General features: G+C 50.4%; 1 protein-coding gene across 2 annotated transcripts; it reads right to left on the bottom strand.

Annotated features, from left to right (window-relative positions):
* Positions 1-6,638: 6,638 nt before the first annotated feature.
* CCSAP (centriole, cilia and spindle associated protein) lies at positions 6,639-20,255 on the bottom strand (the record flags this gene model as incomplete). Of its 2 annotated transcripts, none has more annotated exons than XM_080717037.1 (3): positions 6,639-6,815; positions 8,539-8,807; positions 19,964-20,255. In XM_080717037.1, the coding sequence occupies 3 exons, from the start codon at positions 20,253-20,255 to the stop codon at positions 6,639-6,641; spliced, it is 738 nt and encodes a 245-aa protein (XP_080573163.1). The 2 variants fall into 2 exon arrangements, with proteins under 2 accessions (XP_080573163.1, XP_080573164.1); XM_080717038.1 differs by having other exon boundaries at positions 8,539-8,798.
* Between the last annotated feature and the right edge of the window lie 1,389 nt (positions 20,256-21,644).

Below are 21,644 nucleotides of genomic sequence, written 5' to 3'. Positions count from 1 at the left end.
TGAGGTGTGCTCTTCTTATCACGCTGGTGTATTTATGAATGGAAACCCAAGGACTCTGGCGTGGATAGGCCAGTACATCCCTGCTTACCCACTCCACATGTGAAATGCTAGATCATAGCCATTTGCCAACATCCTGAAATAAAATGAAAAGTGGAGTTCCCGTGAGTGTCTACTGTCCTGCTCTCTGTTGGTTTCCGGGCTTCCTCCCCTGGGCAGCTCGGGGATTGCACCTGGTACACCTGGCTGCGGAGGGTCCTGCAGCTTCCGGAGGGTCCTGGAGCCTTCAGCCCCTCCCTCCCCTCAGCACCGACCCTGTGTGGCAGGCGGGGAGCTACTGCACCTCAGCATGGGCAGAGGATGTCCAGCCTGGCACCTGTTCCTTCAGAGCGGGGACTTTAAAGTAAGACGGACTTAGAACTGTCATGTAAGTGAGCTTGTAATTAATCCACATCCTGTGTACGGCCAGGGGAAGGAAGCTTTGGTGGCCCTTGCAGCCCGGGCCTTTGGGAAAGACAGACAGGGGAGTGGTTTGATTTTCAGAAAGCACTCAATGTAAATTTCTGGAAAACTAACTTTTGTCCTAGAGAAGGTTATAAAGTCCATTTAGACTTGAGCAATTCTTTTACAGCCCAGCATTTAAGTGAAAATGAGAACACACCGTTTGGGATCTATAATAGTCTAAAACTGTGGCTTGTGGTTCATAGAAGACTTGCAAAAATAAGGAGAACATTGATTCCTAGCCAGTCGATAGAACTACTTAAAGAGCTAGACGCTGAAATTAGAAATGTAAGTGATTCCTGGTTCATTCAGTGAGACAGTTCAGTATCTCCTACATCTTTGACTTTGGGGTCCCCCCCCCCTTTTGGATGGGACAATTGGAGGAGCTTTAAAACACCTGATTTTTTATTTTTATTTATTTATGTTTTTGTACTGAGGATTGAGCCCAGGGGCTTTCTACCTCCAAGCCACACCCCATCCTTATTTTATTTTATTATTTTTGAAAGAAGGCCTCGCTAAGTTGCTGAGGCTGGCCGCAGACCTGTGATTCTCCTGCCTCAGCCTCCCACATACTTATCCATAGGCATGCACTATCATGCCCAGCACACCTGTGAATTTTTAATTTTTTTGTAGCCAGGCATGATGGCACACATCTGTAATCTCAGTACTCGGGAGGCTGACACGGGAGAATCACAAATTCAAGGACAGCCTCAGCAACATAATGAGACTCTTAGCAATCTAGTGAGACCCTGTTTCAAAACAAAAAAGTAAGCTGGCTGTGGTGCCCACACCTGTAATCCCAGTACTTGGGAGGCTGAGACAGGAGGATGGCAGGTTCAAAGCCAGCCTCAGCGACTCAGAAAGGCTTGTATCAACTTAGCAAGACCCTGTTTCCAAATAAAAAATAAAATAGGGCTGGGAGTGTAGTTCAGAGATAGAACACCTCTGGTTTCAACCCCCAGCACCACAAAAAATAAATAAATAAATGAAATACAATGATTAAAAAAAGGGGGGGGGGCTGGGAATAATGCTCAGAGGTAGAATACCTCTGGGTTCAATTCCTAGTAGTGTGCACATGTGCGTGTGTGTGCGCGCGCGCGCGCACACACACACACACACACACACACAGAAAAATAAAAAGCCGGGCATGGTGGCGCACACTTGTATTCCTAGCATTTGGGAGTCTGAGACAGGAGGATCACGGTTCAAGGACAGCCTCAGCTATACTTAGGCCCTTTGCAACTAAGTAAGACCCTGTTTCAAAATAAAGAATAAAATTAGGGCTGGGAGTGTAGTTTGGAGGTAGACTGCCCAGGGATCCATCTTCAGTACCGCAAAAAACAATCTGTGAGTTAGTTGTGAAGGTTCTCTGAGGTATACTCACAACCCTTTTTATATTTTTTTACTTTTTATTTTTGTTCTGTGTGTGTGGTACTGGGGGTTGAACCAAAGGGCATTCTACCACTGTGCTTTACCCTCAACCCTTTTTTATAATTTTTGTGTGTGTGTGGTACCGGGGATGGAAACCAGGGGCATTGTACCTCTGAGCTATACCCCCAGTCCTATTTTTTTGTATTTTTATTTTTTGAAACAGGGTCTCATTGAGTTGCAAGGGGCCTCGCTAAGTAGCTGAGGCTGTTTGCGAGCCGCGAACCTCCAGTCTCTGCCTCCTGAATGCTGGGATTACAAATGTGCACCACCACGCCTGGCCTATAAATTATTTTGAAAAAGGGTCCCACTAAGTCCCAGAGTGACTCACTAAGTAGCTGAGGCTGCCCTAGAACCTGCGAGCCTCCTGTCTCAGCCTCCCAAGGGATTAGAGGTGTGCACCACCATGCCTGGCATTTTTGTTTCCTTCTGAAACTAGATCTCCGTAGGTTGCTGAGAATCTCAATAAGTTATTGCGACTGTCCTCAAACCTGTGATCCTCCAGTCTCAGCCTTCCAAGTACTGAGATTACAGGTGTGCGCCACCATACCTGGCTTCCTTTGGGTTTTTTTTTTTGTTTTTTTTTTTTTTGGTGGTACTTGGGGTGGAACCCAGGGACCTTCTACCCCTAGGCTATACCCTCAGCCCTATTTTATTTGGAAACAGGGTCTCACTAAGTTGCTGAGGCTGACTTCGAATCTGCAATCCTCTCATTTCAGCCTCCCAAGTACTGGGATTACAGGTGTGCATCACCACACTTGGCTTCCTTTGAACCTTTTAATAAGTTACTTTGAAGTGTGTAACAGCATCTGCTCTTTCCGTAAGCACCTCGTGACTGGGATGCTGAGTCACAGGGATTGTACCCCAGACACTGTGACTATGGCATGGTCAAAGCCTGTGGAGAAGGCTGACTGTGTCACACGTCATCTCAGATCAAACAGGCCATCAGATCTCTTTCCAGATGCAGCTAGCGTTTTATCTCTGGACATTTATTTAAGGAACCTCCAGTAGAGGTCAGCATGACTGTACCAACCAGAATATTTCACAAAAACAAGTCTTGGCCTGTAATGTAATACACAGTTCTTAGAAAATGTGACCCAAGTCTTGTGGTCTGGGCTTGTGTGCTCAGCCTTTGGTCCTTTTTTTTTTTTTTTTTTTTTTTTGGTAGTGCTGGGGTCTGAACCCAGGGTGAACACAGGGTGCAAATCAAACAGGGAGGAGCCTGAGACGCCCCCTGAACACGGTTCTGTTATAAACCCCTTGTTTTGGGGTTATCAAGTGTATATCTGAACACCAAGTAACATTCATCCAGTTGTACAAAAATCCACTTCAGGTACAAAATTTTGAGATGATCAGCTTATATTTAGTGTCTTTTTTATATTGACTAATCAGACTATGCAGTAAGGCTCTTCTGGGGCCAGCTACCCAAGTCTGAAACTGACCACTGCAGACTTGGACCACAACAACACCTGCCCCATCCATCCAGCAATGTACAGCTATCCACAGCCATCGCTGAGGCAGCCAACCTACCAAGAAAGCCCATCTGTTTCAGAAATGTGCTCTGTCCTCTCCCCCTTGACTAGTAATGCTTTCAGGTGTTTTAAGTGCCAACAGCTCCAGTATTCCACTTACAGAGTTTGTGCCCACTATAGTATTAACATTATAAAGGGCTTGGGAAGCCAGGCATGGTGGCGCATGCCTTTAATCCTAGTACTTGGGAGGCTAAGACAGGAGGCCAGGACAGTCTAAGCAAGCTGTGATACTCTTATCAACCTAGTCAGACCCTGTTTCAAAATAAAAATAAAATAGGGTTGAAGGTGGACATGGTGGCAGGCTAGGAGTATACCTTGAAGTAAATGCCCCTGGGTTCAATCTTCAGTTTTACACACACACACACACACACACACACACACACACACACACACGGCTGAGAGTGTAATTTGGAAGTAGAATGCCCATGGGTTCAAAAGCTGGGCATGGTGGTTCATGCTTGTAATCCCAGTACTTGAGAGGCTAAGACAGGAGGATTACAGGTTGGAAGCCAGCATCAGCAATTTAGTGAGGCTCTCAGCAATTTAGCAAGACCCTGTTTCCAATAAAAAATAAAATAGGTCTGAGAGTGTACTCCAGAGGTAGAAAGCCCCTGAATTTCATCTGCAGTACCACAAAAATAAGTAACAAATAAATAAAGGATGGAATGTAGCTCAGAGGTAAAATGCCCCTGGGTTCAGTCCCCAGTACAAATTAAATGACTGTATGTGCGTGCTCAAAAGTCCCATGGGGTGGGTGAGCATATACGTAGTCAAAAGCCCAAGAACCCAGGTAGCTCCTTGCAGGAGCAATTAGCAGAGGAATGATAGATGCTTATTTCTTCTCAGTCACTTGGGTTCAAAGTACTAGATATCATTACTTCAATAGAGAGAGAGAGAGAGAGAGAGAGAGAGAGAGAGAGAGAGAGAGAGAGAGAGAGAGGGAGAGAAACTTTATATAAAAGACAAAAAACATGTTTATGGCAAATTGTTTTAATTAAGAACTTAAAAACAAAATTTGAAAAAGACATATAGCAGCTATTTAAAATATTACTCAATTCTTAAACAGTTTTAGACTTTTCCAACATGAAAGGCAATTTTAAACTATCCCACTGTCTTGCAATATATCCCAAGAATTAGGAACATGATTCATAACCATGTTACTTTCTAGTATTAAGAAAAAGGTAGGACCATGAAACTTTTAAAAAATTCATAGGCTCAAAAGATCATTGCCACCCTTTTAAAAAAAAGGGAAGAAAATAAATCCTAACCATGTCTTCTACTTTTAAAACAGGAGGGGAAGTTTTGGCCTCTATTGCCTCGTAGGTTTGCTCCGTCTGGAGTTTTCAGCGGTAAACACACCCACAGGAGTCTGCTTTCTCCGAAAGAATAAGTCTGGCTGTTCAGCCTGGAGGACGGTGGGCGGCTGCACCCCTCCCCACCCATCTTCTGAGACTGTCAGGTGCATCGTGACACTCAGGCCAGAGGGTAAAACCACCCCGAGGGGCTCGCTTCACAGAAGTTCCCACCAGCTGCACCATCACACCAGCTCAGGTACCCACAGTTTTGAGGACTTGTGGTATCAACACCAAAATGTCACCAGAATTGCTAGCCAAGGCTCTGTCGCACACGTAAGATTTTCTCTTACTAAATACACATCTCGGTGATCAGGACCACTCTGTATAAAAGAATTCACCCCAAATGATACGAACACTTAAGTTTTTCCTTGATGCTCAGGATTCTTTTGTCTGTATTTTCATAGCCTAACACAGAAGACAATACTGGGGCAAGTTTGCATGGAATGAAACCACTTTGTGTTCTAAAAACTATCACGCTTCAAAGACCCAGAGTGAAAATAGCAAGGAAGAACACTGTGTTGGGTCTAACGCCAATCTGTCATTCACACACCTGCAGGTGCCACACTGGCCGAGGCAGAGCCCCCTCTCTCCTAAGAACTTGGCAGTTGTCCTAGGAGAGTTCTCTCTGCAGGATGGAGAGACTACCCACTTGATGGAAATAAGTGGGTCTTAAAACCATTTTTCTATCATTAAAAAAAGCACTAAAGGAAAGAAGCACTACTTAAACTTGTCTGTGCCCATGTGCACCCCACTATTTTCTTGCTGTCAGCTGTAGATACACTGACTGGCCAGGAATCAAATAGCAGTGTGTTCCACCTCAAGTCTAACTACTGCACGTCACCAAGACGCTGTTAAGTTCTGTGGAGGAGAGTAGAGAAGGTGAGGTGGCATCCCTCAGGTCCCTGACGCTTGGTCCCCTGCCCCGTGGGCCAAATAACCTCGATTCACTAAATGAATCGCAGGTTATAAACTCTAAATGTGACTGCCAGCTAGAGGAGGCGAAAGTCTACAGTGGGTGCCTGTGACTAGTGGCAGACTGTACCTTGTGTACATCTCTAAAAAGAAATATTGCAACTAAAAGTGACACCCTTCAAGTCAAAAGAAACTTAATTACTACTCTAAACACACACTGCACTGCCTGCATTTACTGGAATGTATGTGAACTACTAAGCAATAAGTGCCAGGTGATCGTTTAAAGAGAAGTGACCCTCGCCCAGCCCAAATAACCCTTAACTACACAGTCTACCAGAGTGACAACTAAAATACAAGTAAGTTTAGTTCTCAGGAGGTACCCAAGTACTAGTTTCATTATAAATGGAATCACTCACAGGAACGCATTTTTAACTGGACAGTCTTTCACAAAAAAAAAAAAAAAAAAAAAAACATGTGAGTAAACAGGAGCCTGAGGCTGCAGGCCTGAAGGATCTTTCTGGCTACGGAATCCCGAGGTTGCTCGGGACGGGATGGAAGTGGGACCAGCCAGTGGGAGGGGAGGGCCAGAGGGTCAGCAAGACAGCCACTTAAAGGCATCTGGTGTCCATACCTCAAGGTTAAGATGCTTCAAAACAAAACTCTTACATGAACATCCGACTTCGGGCTTGACTTCATAAATAACCGAATATCTATGGCTTCGACTGTCTGCCCTACAGCTGAGGTAGGTGACTGGAATTCATCAAAATAGAACAATCTCTTGACAGTTTTCTAAGAAAAGCCTTGCACAATCAGCCGGCCTCGGCCTGCGTCCAGGTTCACAGACAGTCCTTACTTTCTTTTCTTTCCTTGGTGAACGCTTCCAGGAGAGGCTGTCCGAGCGGCGGCCGTCTCTCTACGCTCGCGCTGAGTAGCAGCGCATGTACTCTGTCACCCACGGGTTCTCTGCGGGGAAGGCTTTCAGCTTTCTGTTCTTTTCCACATCCACAGAGTGAGCACGCTGCTTCTGAGAGGCCAGTCTCCTTTTTTCTACCTGTCTCCTGTTCTTGGCTCGCAAAGCTGATTCATGAATCTAAGGAGAGTTAAAAAATGACAATAACATACGTGGCTTTGTGCTAATTTTCAAGAACACCTTCAGTGAAGCCAGCTACCCAACCCAGGTCACCTGAAATGGGCGTCACCTGCGTCTCAGTTTAGCAGTGCTGTGTGTTAACGCTCCACCCATGCTGAGGTTCACGTACTGCCAGTGATGGCGAGGCTGAGCAACAGAAAACCAGAGTCTAAGTAAAAATAGCAAGCATGTGCTTGCTAGAAAGAGCTCTGGAAAACTGCTCACTAAGAACTTCCAAGATTTAAAGCAGCACACTAGGAAATGTTAAGGAAGCTGGGTGTAGGAGTGCACGCCTGGAATCCCAATACCTGGGAGGCTGAGACGGGAGGATCACAGGTTCATGGCCAGCCTCAGCAACCTAGCAGGGTCCCTCATTTAGTTAAACTTGTTTCAAAAAAAAAAAAAAAAAGACTGACAGCACCAGGGATTGAACCCAAGGGCTTTCTGCCTCTAAGGTGCATTCTAAGCCCTAGTTTTCCTTATTTTGAAACAAGGTCTCATCATCTCAGCCTCCCAAGTACTGGGATCACAAATGTGTGCCACCACTCCTGACTCAAAATTTAAAAGGGGAGACCCTATTTCAAAATAAGTAAGCCAGGCGTGGTGGTGCACACTTATAATCCCAGCATTTGGGAGGCTGAAACAGGAGGATCACAGTTCATGGACAGCCTCAGCTACTACTTAGGCCCTTTGCAACTCAGTGAGACCCTGTTTTTATTCCTTTTAAAATAAAGAAATAAAATATAGGGCTGGGGGTGTAGCTCGAAGGTAGAATGTTTGGGTTCCATCCCCTTGGGGGGGCGTTGAGAGTATAGCTAGGAGTCCTCTGAGTTCAATCTCTAGAACAACAACAAAAAAAAGAGAAAATGTCAAATAATCCTGTTAAAAATCAATCCCGGGGACTAGTCAGAGGCCCTTTGTTCAACCACAGCCTCCATCTCAAATTTCACTCCAAATAACACCATCTGCTGGGCCCAGAGTCTGCTAAGGGAAATCTACAGTGCTTTGTTTTGTTTTTTGCAGTACTGGGGATGGAAGCCAGGGGCATTCTTCCTTCAAACTACACCCCCAGCCCTATTTTTTATTCCTTATTTTGAAACAGAGTCTCACTAAGTTGTAAGGGCCTCAGTAAGTAGCTGAGAATGGCCTTGAACCTCTGATCCTCCTGTCTCCACCTCTTAAGTTCTGGGGCTCCTACAGTGGTTTTTAATCACATTCATCTTAGAGTTCCTCTTTCTGTCTCTCCCTTGCTTTGGGCTGTATTCACAGACAGTGCATATAACTGGTTCAGGATTATACAATGAAAGTCCTCATCCTGTTTTGGGTCTTGACAGAGACTGACAAACCAGGGCCAAGTCAGGTGACTAGAGCTCCTGGGAGCAAGGCCAGGCATTGTAGACAAACAGAGGAGCTGGTTAAACTGCACCTGAAGATCAGAAAGTCTCAGGTAGATATCAGAAATGCAACAGATCACAGGAGGCAAAGGAGTCCGCTTATCAGAGCTAAGGAAACTGAGCCTCTCCAAAGGCCAGGGGCAAGTCCCCACAGGGCTCCCCTCAGTAAACACTGAAGCCCAAACCCCACCTTCCCAAGCGGCCCAGTCGGGGACTGCCTGCTGTTCCCTAGAGCCCTGGTTGGGGCTCTGCCCCACTCCACCCAGGCGGCTCCCAGTGGAGGCGCACACCTCGTGCACGGAGGCGGACGCGCAGACATTATGCGTCTTCTGGCCCCCGGTGTCCATCTGCCTCTCCCCCCAGCCGTAAAGGGCAAAGGGGTGCTTGTTTTCTTTGATCTTGCTCGTGGACCTCTGCGGGCTTCTGGCTGCCTTTCGGCTTCCCCGAGCAAATAAGGCACTGGGCTGTGGTCGAGGAGGCTCAATGCCAGGGGGCGACCTGTCAGTCTCTTTTGTTCTGGCTTGTTCAGGCTTTTCTTCTAAGTCTCTCACTGGCAGTGCTTTAGAACAAAAGGGAGGAGATGGGATGAGGACATTTTAAAAATCAAGTTACATGGAATTACTTGGGTTGAAAAGAATTTTTTTGTGTGGTCCTGATTGAACCCGAAAGCATTCTATTTCCAAGCCACACCCCCAACCCTATTTTTTAGTCTTTATTTTGAAACAGGGTCTCACTAAGTTGCAGAGGGCCTCTTAAGTAGCTGAGGCTGACCTTGAACCCGGATCTTCCTGTCTCAGCCTCCCAAATACTAGGGTTACAAGCTGTGCACCACTGTGCAAAAACAATTTTTTTCAGTACTGGGGACCCAGGAGCACTCTACTTCCAAGCCACACCCCACCCTATTTTTTATTATTTTGAAAGGGAGCTGGGCATGGTGGTGCATGCTTATTGTTACAGATTGGGAGAATATGGTTAGGGGAAGCCGTTCCCCGTCCCGTCCCGGACACACTTTCTCCCAACCCATAACAAAACCCAAAATGACCCCAAACAGAAAAAAAAAAAAACGTGGATTCTTGTCCTAAGCTAAGAATAAATATGCATAGCTTGGACAGTTGCTGAAGATTTAAAGAAGTTTATTAGAAAGATAGAAATACAGGAAATAACTACAGCCTGTGCCCAAAAGCGGGCCAGGGGGCAGTTCAATGAAATGCCACAGAGCTCCAGCTCACTGAGTGCCTTCATCCCGCCCAAGTCCAAGGCAGGTCCTTTGATCTGGAGATAGGCTACCTTCTCTTTAGTTCTGGCTCTGCTGTCTCCAGGCGGAATTGCTCCAGGGGGGGGGGTGGGGGGGGCTGCCCGTCTCTGAACACCTTTTGTTTTATCCCCCAAGATGTGTGAAATTGTTTCTCCAGGATCTGGGATTTCCTCCCATCTCTGGCTCCAGCTTTCTTTCCTTTAGAAATATAAATTATAAGTCCCTCCTTTCTGTTAGCCCTGGCTTTCTTAGTATAAAAGATATATTTTTAAAATTGGACATCTTTCCCAATACTGATACATTAATACATTTTGTGTGTGTGTGTGTGGTACTGGGGATAGAACCCAGGGGCTTTCTACCTCTGGGCTATACTCCCAGACCTATTTTTATATTTTTATTTGGAAACAGGGTCTCACTAAGTTGCTGAAAGCCTCACTAAGTAGCTGAGGCTGGCTTCGAACCTGTATGATCCTCCTGTTTCAGCCTCCCAAACCCGGGGATTACAGGCATGCGCCACCACGCCCGGCTTTACATTAATACATTTTAAAACCTCTTCCCAATACTAGTACACTTGTAATCCCAGTACTTGGGAGGCTGAGACAGGAGGATTGCAGTTCAAAGGACAGCCTCAGCTACTACTTAGTGAGGCCCTTCGCAATTCAGTGAGACCCCGTTTCAAAATAAAGAATAAAAAATAGGTTGAAGGTGTCACTCAGAGGTAGAATCCCCCTGGGTTCCATCCTCAGTATCACAAAAATAAATAAATAAGAAAAGAAAAATGGTCTCACTAAGTTTCAGAGGGCCTAAGTAACTGAGGCTGGCCTTGAACCTGCGATCCTCCTGTCTCAGCCTCTCAAGTATTGGAAATTACAAGCATGGTCCCCACCTCGCCCAGCTGGGTAGAAAAATCTTAAATCCTCACATTAGCAATAGTTTCACCTAAGGCTCAACTCACCAAGGTCACTAGAAACATCGGATAACTTTCATACCCCTGTATCCCATCCTAAAAGCAAGAACACAAATCAACACTAAACCCAAGATGATTTAGCATCTCCAAAGCACAGCTGGAGGCCTCGGAGCTTCCTCCACCCACATCCAGTCATTTTAGGGCTGTGCCTCAGGGAAAATTTGACCCGAGAAGGTTACTTTTTATTTTTATTTTATTATTTTATTTTATTTTCTGTGGTACTGGGGACTGAACCTAAGGGCATTCTACCTCCAAGCAACACCCCCAGCCCTATTTTTTTATTCCTTATTTTGAAAAAAGACCTCACTAAGTAGTAGCAGAGGCTGTCCTTGAACCATAATCCTCCTATCTCAGCTTCCAAAGGCTGAGATCACAAGCATGTGCCACCACGCCCAGCCAAAAGGTCAGTTTTTAAGCTACTAAAGTTTCTTTCCCTCTTTTTTGGTTTTGGTCATTGAATCCAAGGCCTCAAATCCTAGGCAAGCATCTACCACTGAGCTACACCCCAGATCCTTTTTTTTTTTTTTTTTTTTTTGTAGTACTGGTGATGGAACCCAGTGGCATCCTACCTCCAAGCTACACCCCAGCCCTATTTTTTAGTCTTTTTATTTTTTTAAACAGGGTCTTACTGAGTTGTGAAGGGCCTCACTAAATAGCTGAGGCTGTCTAAGAACCGCAATCCTCTAGTCTTGGCCTCCCGAATGCTGGGATTACAAGCGTGCACCATGGCATCCAGCCCTTTTTAAATTCATTTGGAGATAGGTCTTGTACCAGTATTGGGAATGGCCTAGGAACCAATCCGTAACAGGTCTCACCAAGTTGTTCAGCTGGACTTGAACCTGAGACTGTCCGCCTCCTTGTCTCCAGTAGCAGTTCCTTTTTGATGTTCCATGATTATGGAAAACAGTCCTCACCTGATCCTAGAAGCTGGCTGGTACCCCAGACTAAAAGGCCCTCATCACAATAGCGGTGATCTCCATGGTTACCTGCCTACAGGCACAGCTCTGCAATCTCAGTATGAAAAGCAAAAGCTAAGGACTCCAGTTTTCAAGGGTTTCCCCAGCACCCAGAACCATAAAGACTTCCAGCTGGTCATGGGGGGACACACCTATAATCCCAGTGTTTGGGAGGCTGAAATAGGCAGATCACAGGTTCGAGACTGGCCTCAGCAGTAACAAGACCCTCAATAACCTAAAGAGACCCTGTTTCAAAATATAAAAGGGCTAGGTGGGCCTAATGGTACACACTTATAATCCCAGGATTTGGAAGGCTGAGAAAAGAGGATCACAGGTTCAAAGCCAGCCTCAGGAACTTAGCAAGGCCCTGCTTCAAAAATAAAAAAGGAGCTGGGCATGGTGACGCACACTTGTAATCCCCGCGCTCGGGAGGCTGAGACAGGAGGATAGCACAGGTTCAAAGCCAGCCTCAGCTACTTAGTGAGGCTCTCAGCAACTTAGTGAGACCCTGTTTCCAAATAAAATAGAAAATAGGTCTGGGAGTATAGCCCAGAGGTAGAAAGCCTATGGGTTCCACCTCCAGTATCACCAAAAAAATAAAATAAATAAGTAAATAAATAAATAAAAATAAAAAAGGGCTGGGGGTATTAGTTTGGAGGTAGAAAGGCAGAATGCCCTTAGGTTCAATTCCCAACACCTAAAAAAAAAAAGGAAAGCCGGACATGGCACTTGTAATCCCAGCAATCCCAGCATTCGCTTGTAATCCCAGCATTGGGGAGGCTAAGTCTGGAGGATCACGAGTCGTGGACAGCCTCAGCTACTTAGTGAGGCCCTCTGCAACTTAGTGAGACCCTGTTTCAAAATATAGAATAAAAAATAAGGCAGGGGTGTGGCTTGGAGGTCAAATGCCCCTGGGTTCCATCCCCAGACCCGCAAAAAAAAAAAAAAAAAAAAAAAAAAAAAAAAAAAAAGGGAAACTTCCTGAGTTGGCCCTGAATTCTGTGGCAGAGGATGGGGAATGTAGCTACCCAGCCTGAGATACACATCAGATATAGAAGACACCCTCCAAAGTATCTCTCACTTCCCTTATCTTTTAGGAATTTACCACTATTTTAACAATCCTCTTTTCAATAAGCACATTATTTTGTATAGACCTTGGTAAGCCTGTCTCCATTCTGCCTAGCCCTACACTGTTCAGGCAGCAGCTCCTCCTCCCTTGGCAGGCTGCAGAACTTGGCTCAGGGGCTGCTGTTCCAAACCTGGTCCCCTCTTCAGAACAGACTCAGCCTTTGCTACCTCTGCTCCGCCATTTCCATGTTCCTCTGAGGGAGGCTGGGCAGAGCAGCCCGACAAAAGCTTCAGGTCACCTGTCATTTCTGCCTCCAGCACTGCCCTCAACCCGACCACTAAACACAGTCTGTGTTTAATGGGGCCAGTGTTCAAAGCACATGCCCGTCTCTTCAAATCCAGCAGTGGAGTTGTGCAGAGCTGAGGTGGGATGCCAGATTTACCTCCAAGTCCACTCAGTGCCAGAGGACCTCACTGAATCATGTGCCCACACCCACATTGCTCCCAGGCAGGGAGAGGGAAGGAGCCCCCCCCCCCCCTCGCCGCCGCCCCCGGGGCAGAAAGGAAGGGAAATGGCAGAACTGCTCAGGTATAAAGCTGAGCAAAAGAAAAATCTCAACAGCCCCTCAGGCCTTCTCTGGGTGTGTCCAACCCAGATCTCCCAGGAAGCCAGCCAAGAGAAGGCAAAATGATCCAGTTTAAAGCTAGGAGGGATGGCTCACGATTATAATCCCAGTACTTAGGAGGCTAAGACTGCAGGATCTCAGGTTTGTGGCCAGCCTCAGCTACTTAATGAGATAGATGCTCTGCAACTTAGTGAGACCTTGTTTCAAAAATAAATAAAAGATAGGGCTCAGAGGTAGAATGCCCCTGGGTTCCATCCCCAGTACTGTGGGGAGCCATTAAGGTTTTCCCCTAAAAGAATATTTCGGACTCAGCTGACTGTCCTTTGCCCAGAGTCAATAAGGTTTGGGATCATGGAAAGTTCAAAGTAAAAGGTCTGAGAGAAGCTCAGGTGGTGATGGCACGAGGGACTGACTGACCTGACCGTTACGGTTACGCGCACAGGTGGTGATGGCACGAGGGACTGACTGACCTGACCGTTACGGTTACACGCACAGGTGGTGATGGCACGAGGGATTGATTGACCTGACCGTTACGGTTACGCGCACAGGTGGTGATGGCACGAGGGACTGACTGACCTGACCGTTACGGTTACGCGCACAGGTGGTGATGGCACGAGGGACTGACTGACCTGACCGTTACGGTTACGCGCACAGGTGGTGATGGCACGAGGGACTGACTGACCTGACCGTTACGGTTACACGCACAGGTGGTGATGGCACGAGGGACTGACTGACCTGACCGTTACGGTTACGCGCACAGGTGGTGATGGCACGAGGGACTGACTGACCTGACCGTTACGGTTACGCGCACAGGTGGTGATGGCACGAGGGACTGACTGACCTGACCGTTACGGTTACACGCACAGGTGGTGATGGCACGAGGGATTGATTGACCTGACCGTTACGGTTACGCGCACAGGTGGTGATGGCACGAGGGACTGACTGACCTGACCGTTACGGTTACGCGCACAGGTGGTGATGGCACGAGGGATTGATTGACCTGACCGTTACGGTTACGTGCACAGGTGGTAATGGCTCGAGGGATTGATTGACCCGGAACTGTATAAATAGGATAAGAGAGAGAGAGAGAGAGAGAGAGAAAGAAAAACCCAGGACAGGCCAGTAGAGATATCGACCTGGGAGAGAACTGGCGATCCTTCCATGCTTGAATTAAATTCTTTGAATTAAATTCTCTGAATTGAATTTTTCATCCTCACTCCTCTCTTCGGAACCCATACTTTTGCCGGCTGGCTCCAGCACAGTACCACCAAAAAAGAAAGAAAAGATCCAACATAAGACAAGCTAGAGTTGGCCAGGGAGAGAACAGGACAGAGAGCAGGCAGGACTGTGCCAAGAGGGGAAAGGGCTTGTGAGAAAGTGAAGGAGGGGGAGGACTGGACGGTGTGAATGGTGAGTACACAGAGCCAGTTGAGGCTGAAGCCGGCAGCACAGGGGAAGTAAAGGCTTTCTACACAAACACAGCTTTAAGTTTATTCTGGAAACAATGGAGAATCACTTAAGGATTTTTAGCTGAAAAGTAATGTGATCCAGCCGGGTGTGGTGGTGGCACACGCTTGTAATCCCCACGCTTGGGAGGCAGAGACAGGAAGATCGCGCAGGTTTGAAGCCAGTCGTGCGCGCTGGCTTAGGAGACCCTGTTTCCAAATAAAAATGTAAAAATAGGTCTGGGAGTGTAGCCTGGAGGTAGAAGGGCTTCCAGGAACCCCAGTACCACCACAAAAAAGAAAAAAAGAAAAAGTAATGTGATCCAGTTTGATTCTCATGAAGAATGGGCTAGATCAGACTTGGGAAGGGAGGCCAGATGAGAAAAATGACACGGGCCAGGGGTGACCAACAGTGGCAGCAGGAGAAGCAGCAATCAAGGCTCAGGACGCAGCCCAGGGCCACACGCAGCGGTGGGCAGGTGCTTCTCCACAGACCGCCCCACTGCCACCAAAGCAATGCTGGGCTAGCCCAACAGGCCAGCTGATGGATGGCCGGTGCCACGCAGCACTAGTGAGTCCGGAGGTCCCGATGAGTCCAGCACCTGCTCTGAGCAGGTGGTCGTTCTGCCCCCACCATGGATGAGAAATGGCTGCTCTGGGGGGAAGTGACCAGGCAGGCAGGTGGGCTGCTGGACACCTGACACGCCGTGAAGTTGAAGTTGGCGCTGGAGACGAGGGTCCTGAATGGGACTGGGGCTCCTCCGTGGCCTTGGCCACCCAGCAGGGGTAGGGAGCATAAGAAGAGTGCGTGAAGGCCTCCGGGGTGCCATTACTTAATGAGTTTACAGAGAAAGGAGAGCTCAAGGGGGTAAAGGACAGCTAGAAGCTGAAAATAATGACAGGAAGCTGAGGAAAGTTTCTGAAAAGAACACAACGCGGTGCCACGTGTCACAAAGAAACCAGCTTGGATGATGAACCGAGGGGTGTGCTTGGGGGCTGGACTGCGGGCAGGAGAGCCAGGGCTGGGGACCTGGCCACAGCAGGCCACAGTGCAAAGGGGAGGGGCCATCCTTCACCCACGGACTATGGGGTCAATCTCCCGCCTCACTGAGGGGTCCCCAAAAGCTGAATATAAGCTATAGCGCTGATTAGCACTGTCCACAGGCACCCACCTCAAATCTTCTCTGGAGACGCTTGGCCCCAAACCACCCCTACAATTAACTTCAAATACAATTGCCAGTACACCGTGAAAGATATGAGGCACACCGGAGAAAAGGCAATGGAGGTCAGCTGGACCACAGACTCGGGATCCTGATGGTCAGCCACAGCCTGAGCCAGCTGTGCTTAAAGGAAAGGATGCAATGAGAAAAAGGAAAGAGACAGAACCTATCACTGCAAATTTAATACTTATGAAACTCTTAAAATAGTGCCTAGCACACAGTAATTACATATAAGTACATGCTTTTAAAATCCTATTGAAAGAATGAAGTTTAAAATAAAGGCATTTCAGACAAATAAAAACAGCCTTCCCCAGCACTATGGCAGGAGACTGTATACTGCCCCTCAGAAACTGATAGAAGCCGGGCATCGTGGTGCACGCTTGTAATCCCAGTACTTGGGAGGCTGAGACACGAGGATCGCCAGGTTCAAAGCCAGTCTCAGCCACTTAGTGAGGCTCTCAGTAACTTAGTGAAACTCTGTTTCCAAAGAAAATATAAAAAGGTCAGGGCTATAGCCCAGAGGTAGAAGGTCCCTGGGTTCCTTCCCCAGTACCAAGAAAGAAAGAAAGAAAGAAAGAAAGGCCAAGAAAACATTGCAGAATTAAAAAACATGAGTTTGAAGCTGGGCATGGTGGTCCACGCTTGTAATCCCAGCACTGGGAGGATGAGACAGGAGGATTGCACAGGTTCGAAGCCAGCCTCAGCTACTGAGTGAGGCTCTCAGCAACTTAGTGAGACCCTGTTTCCAAATAAAGTATAAAATAGGTCTGGGAGTATAGCCCGGAGGTAGAAAGCCTCTGGGTTCCACCACCCAGTACCACGAAAAAAAAAAAAAAAACCAAACAGGAGTTTGACTGCAAGGACCCACCAAGTGCCTGGCACTTTGGAGAAGGGCAGACCTAGACCCTTTTCACCACCGAGGACAAAGATTCCAGGCAGCCTCCTGACGGGGACACCCTTGCTGCTACAAAGGACTGAGAACCATAATTGAAATGGAGCAATGGTGCCTCTGGATTTTTTAGAGACAATCACTTTCCACTTAGAATTCCAGGCCCAGCCACAAACTCAGGAATTGTTAGGGTTGAATAAAGCCTTTTTTTTTTTTTTTTCAGTACTAGGGATGGAACCCAGGGGCATTCTACCTTTGAGCTACACCCCCAGCCCTATTTTTTTATTCTTTATTTTGAAACAGGGTCTCACTGAGTTGCAAAGGGCCTAAGTAGTAGCTGAGGCTGTCCGCAAACCGCGATCTCCTGTCTCAGCCTCTCAGCCTCGCGAGTGCTGGGATTACAAGCATGCGGCACACCACGCCTGGCTGCTAAAGCCATCTTTTGATGAAGGTCTCAGAAAAGCAACCTCTCGCCCATCTGTCCCAGGCTAGGTCCACTAACTAGGGAGAGGTAAAGCAAGACACAGATACCTTGACAGCCACCCGGTGGCTGAGGCAGTGGCCAAGTTCCCAAGCTGCCAGCAGGGCAGCAGAGGGCAGCCAGGCCAGAGAAGTGGGTCGGAGGCCCCAGAGGGGTGGATGGAGATGAATGAGCATGCTGCTGACCCAGTGCTGGCAACACGAGAGAGAACAAGGGCTCGAGAAGCAGCACAGCTGGGGGCCTTCAGCAACAAACCCACAGGAGAGCTCCTGAGAGGTGCAGACAGCCAGCCAAGACCAGAAAGAGTCAGAGCCCAGAGATAAGGTTAACAATTGGGGAGTCGGGGGACAAGGCATGTCAATAAAAGCCACAGTACTTGGAAATATGAAGATAAATGCCAGCTGGATGTGGTGGCATATGCTTATAGTTCCAGCTGCTCCGGGGTCTGAGGCTAGAGCTTGGCTCAGGTTCCGGGCCAGCCTGGGCAACCTTCTGAGAGGAGGGAGGACCACAGAGGAGCTGGCAGCGGCCACCTAACAAGCAGGCAGTTGGTCTGTGTGTGCACCTGGGGGATGGCCTAATTTCTGTAATGAGCTGTTCAGAGGTACATGATTCTACGTGCATAAACAGCTTTTGTAAAAGTGGGATGCTTGTGTTTTATAGCAGACCAAAAGAATGGTCATCGCTCCAAGACTTTAATAAAGCGATGCACTTGAAAGCATTTCCAGTCTTGCCCAACACGGGAATCACAAGGGACTCTGGCGGGCAGAGCCTGTGATGGTGGGTCCTGAAAGCGAGGGGCAAAATCTCCCTTTTCCCTGATGCCTAAACCAGAAATTTTTTAGCAAATAATTTCTGAACCACTGGAAGGATTCAGTACCTCCACTGAAACCAAAATAGCCATGAACTTAGGACACGTGTGAACAGGCAAACTCAGGCGTGTCCACACTCCGGGGCCATCAAGATGGTGTTTGTAAGTTGCACGTGAACACTGGAGACTTCTTTAGAGTGAAGGGGAAGAGAGAAGCTAGCAGAGCACCCCTCAACCCCGTGGCTAGGAGCTGTCGCACAGGGCCAGCAGGCCGTCCACCGGCTGTCATTCTGACTTCCAGCAATGATCACTGAAGCACAGGGCCAGCAGGCAGCCCCACCTCAAACTAAGAGCTGCGCAGACCCAAGAGCAAACCAACTGCACACAGGCTTAATGTCACCTGTTCTCGGGCTCTGACTGTTTATCCTGGGCTTCCTCTTTTTCAGGTATGAGATACAATTATGGACCTCCTCTCACAGTTGCTTGATTGGTAGGTAATACAATATATATTCCTAGTTCAGTGACTGAGTGTGTAATGGCTCTCAATAAATTCTCAGCAGTCCCTCCTCACCATTAATCAAGGGACCTAGGCGGGCGTGGTGGTGCACGCTTGTAATCCAGTGCTTGGGAGGCTGAGACAGGAGGATCGCACAGGTTCAAAGCCAGCCTCAGCTACTTAGTGAGGCTCTCAGCAACTTAGTGAGACCCTGTTTCCAAATAAAGTATAAAATAGGTCTGGGAGGATAGCCCGGAGGTAGAAAAGCCCCTGAGTTCCACACCCAGCACCACACACACACACACACACACACACACACTAATAATAATAAATGAAGAAGAAGAAGAAGAAGAAGAAGAGGAGGAGGAGGAGGAGGAGGAGGAGGAGGAGGAGGAGGAGGAGGAGGAGGAGGAAATAAAATAGAAAAAATGGCTGGGAGTGTTGCTAGCAGGTGAAATGCTTGTGGCCCCTGGCCAACACAGTAGAGGGCAGTAGCGTGTAGCGTGAGGTCCTCCAAGGCTGTGCGAGGCCCCTCTCAGTGCAAGCCGTCCCCCAGCCATCTCAGCACTGCGGGGGTGGGGAAGCGCGAAGGCGCGGGCTCTGGGGCACGGGTAGGACCGGGAGCGGCCAGGTGCACCGACTGCCAGTCCAGCAAACACACGCAACTGATCCCTTAGAGACGGCCCAGGGAGGGCCTGAGATTCGTTCAGAAAATGGCCCCATTATGACAGAAGGCTGGCGCCGCGACTCTTAACCCCGTGGTCACCTTTGGGGATGCGACAAAAGCTCCGGATACAGAGGGCTCCGGAGGCTCACCGGGGAACGGCCCTCTGAGACCCCCGCCCTGAGTTCACGCTGGAGTCCGAGCCCCCCTAACTAAGGACACGCAGGGCAAAGCCAACACCTGATTTCGTGGCGGCTGGGGGGACTGTTCATCTGCAAAAAAAAAAAAAAAAACTGCAGGCGCAGGGACGCAGGCCTGTGATCCCAGTACTTGGGAGGCTGAGGCAGGAGGATCGCAGGTTCCAGGCCAGCAGATGGTACCTTAGCAAGACCCTGAATCAAAAATAAACTAGGTCTTGGAGCCGGGACTGGTGGCGCTTGCTTGTCATCTCTGCATTAAGGAGGCTGAGACCGGAGGATCGCGGTTCGCAGACAGCCTCCGCTACTTTGTGAGGCCCTCTGCAACTCAGTGAGACCCGGTTTCAAAATAAAGAATAAAGTAGGGCTGGGGCTGTAGCTCGGAGGTCGAATGCCCCTGGGTTCCATCCCCAGACCTGCAAAAATAAATAATAGTTCTTGGGGTGCCAGGTGGTGGCCATGCCTGTCGGCCCTGTACGTGGGAGGCTGAGGCGGGAGGATCGCAGGTCGAGGCCAGCTTCAGCGACTTGGCGAGACCCTGTTTTAATGAGGAGGAGCAGCTCCCTAAGCCCCTGCGTCCAACCCCTAGAACCAAAACAAAACCGAACGCGGGCCGGGCTGCAGCTCGCAGCCCCCGTACCTGTGGGCGCGGCGTCGGGCCGGTCCCCGCGGTCCCCGAGGCCCCCGCGGTCCCCCGGCTGCGCGGCGTCGGCGGGCGGGCCCGGGGCCGGGGGCGGGGGGCTGGGCGCCGCCGAGCCCGCGCCGCCGTCGGGGCCCCAGGCGTCCCAGAGCCAGGGCGCGTGCGCCTGCTCCAGCAGCCGGCGGCCCAGGCGGTAGCGCAGCAGCTCCTGGTAGCACGGCGCGCACTCGGCCCAGCGCGGCTCGCGGTAGCGCTTCATGTACTCGCTCTTCACGCCGCTGCCCGGGGACATGGTGCCGGCTCCGCGGCCCGCACGACTCCGAGGCCGCCCGCCCGGCCGCCGGCCCGGCCCGGCCCGCCGCGAGGTTCAAACCGAGCCCCGCCCGGACGGGATGGGCGGGGCCGGGGCGGGAGAGGCGGGGCCGGGGCGGGAGGGCGGGGCCGGGGCGGGAGAGGCGGGGCTGGCGGGAGAGGCGGGGCTGGCGGGGCCTGGGCGGGGCTTGCGGGATGGGCGGGGCCTGGGCGGGGCGGGTGAGAGGAGCGGAGGCGGAGGCGGGTCGGGGGCGAGGGCCGAGGCGGGGCCCCCGGAGGTTCCACCGCCCTCGGGTCCGGGTCAGGGGTGCACAGGAAGGATGGAGGAGGCGGACGGGGGCGAAATCTGGGCGGGGGCTTCTATTTGGGGGGCTTTCGCTGGTCGGAGGTCAGGGGAGGGAGGGTAAGAGGGCAAAAGGGAGGCGGGCTGGGGCGGAATCCGGGCGGGGGTTCCCAGGACGGGGGCTGTTGCTGGTCCGGGTCAGGGGCGCGCGGGAGGGATGGAGGAAGAGGGCCGGGGCGGAATCCGGGCCGGGGTCCCTGGGGAGGGGGGCTGTCTCTGGTTGGGGTCAGGGGCGGGAAGGAGGGCGGGAAAGAGGGAGAAGGCGGGCGGGGGCGGAGTCCAGGCGGGGGCCCTGGGGAAGGGGGCTGTGGCAGGTCGGGGTCGGGGCCCGAGGGAGGGATGGAGGAGGCGGTCGGGGGCAGAATCCGGGTCGGGGGTCCTGGGGAGGGGTCTGTCGCTGGTCAGGGTCAGGGGCGGGAGGGAGGGTGGGAAAGAGGGAGAAGGCGGGCGGGGGCTCCCGGGAAGGGGGCTGTCGCCGGTCCCGGGCGGCCTGGGTGCAGGCAGGGGCGGGGGTCGAGCGGAGCTGGAGCGAGACGGGCCGGCAGGTGTGGCGCGGGCCGCCTTACCTCCTCCGGCCGTCCCTGCGGCCGCCGCAGGGCGCGTGGCGCAGCAGCGAAAGCCAGGGCGCGATTCCCCGCTTCCCCCGCAAGATGTCGCGGGCGGCGGCGGCCCGGGACCTAGCAGCCGGAGAGAAGGCGCCGCCCCAGCCCGAGCAGACGCCTCCCCGCCGCCCGCCCCGCCGTGGGCGCCGCCTGCGAGCCGTCGCCTGCCCGGGCGGGCTGGACCGCCAGGCCGAGCGCCGGCCGGGGGAGCGGCCAGCCCCGGGCCAGGCCGGCCGGTGTGTGCCATTCTCAGCCCCGGCTGCTTTCTTCCTATCCGTTCACAACACCTGTTCCTTTGGCTTCCAACCCTTCTCTCTTAAAAGTACAAGTCTTATCTTTTACACACCAGCACTTGCTTGAAATATCGATTAAAGCCACGCAGAGACGCGTGTGCACAAAGAAACCGCGACCGATTGATTCCCTT

This window comes from Muscardinus avellanarius (assembly GCF_963383645.1).
Source record: "Muscardinus avellanarius genome assembly, chromosome: 20".
Taxonomy (NCBI): domain Eukaryota; kingdom Metazoa; phylum Chordata; class Mammalia; order Rodentia; family Gliridae; genus Muscardinus; species Muscardinus avellanarius.
This window is presented reverse-complemented; position numbering and strand designations above follow the sequence as displayed.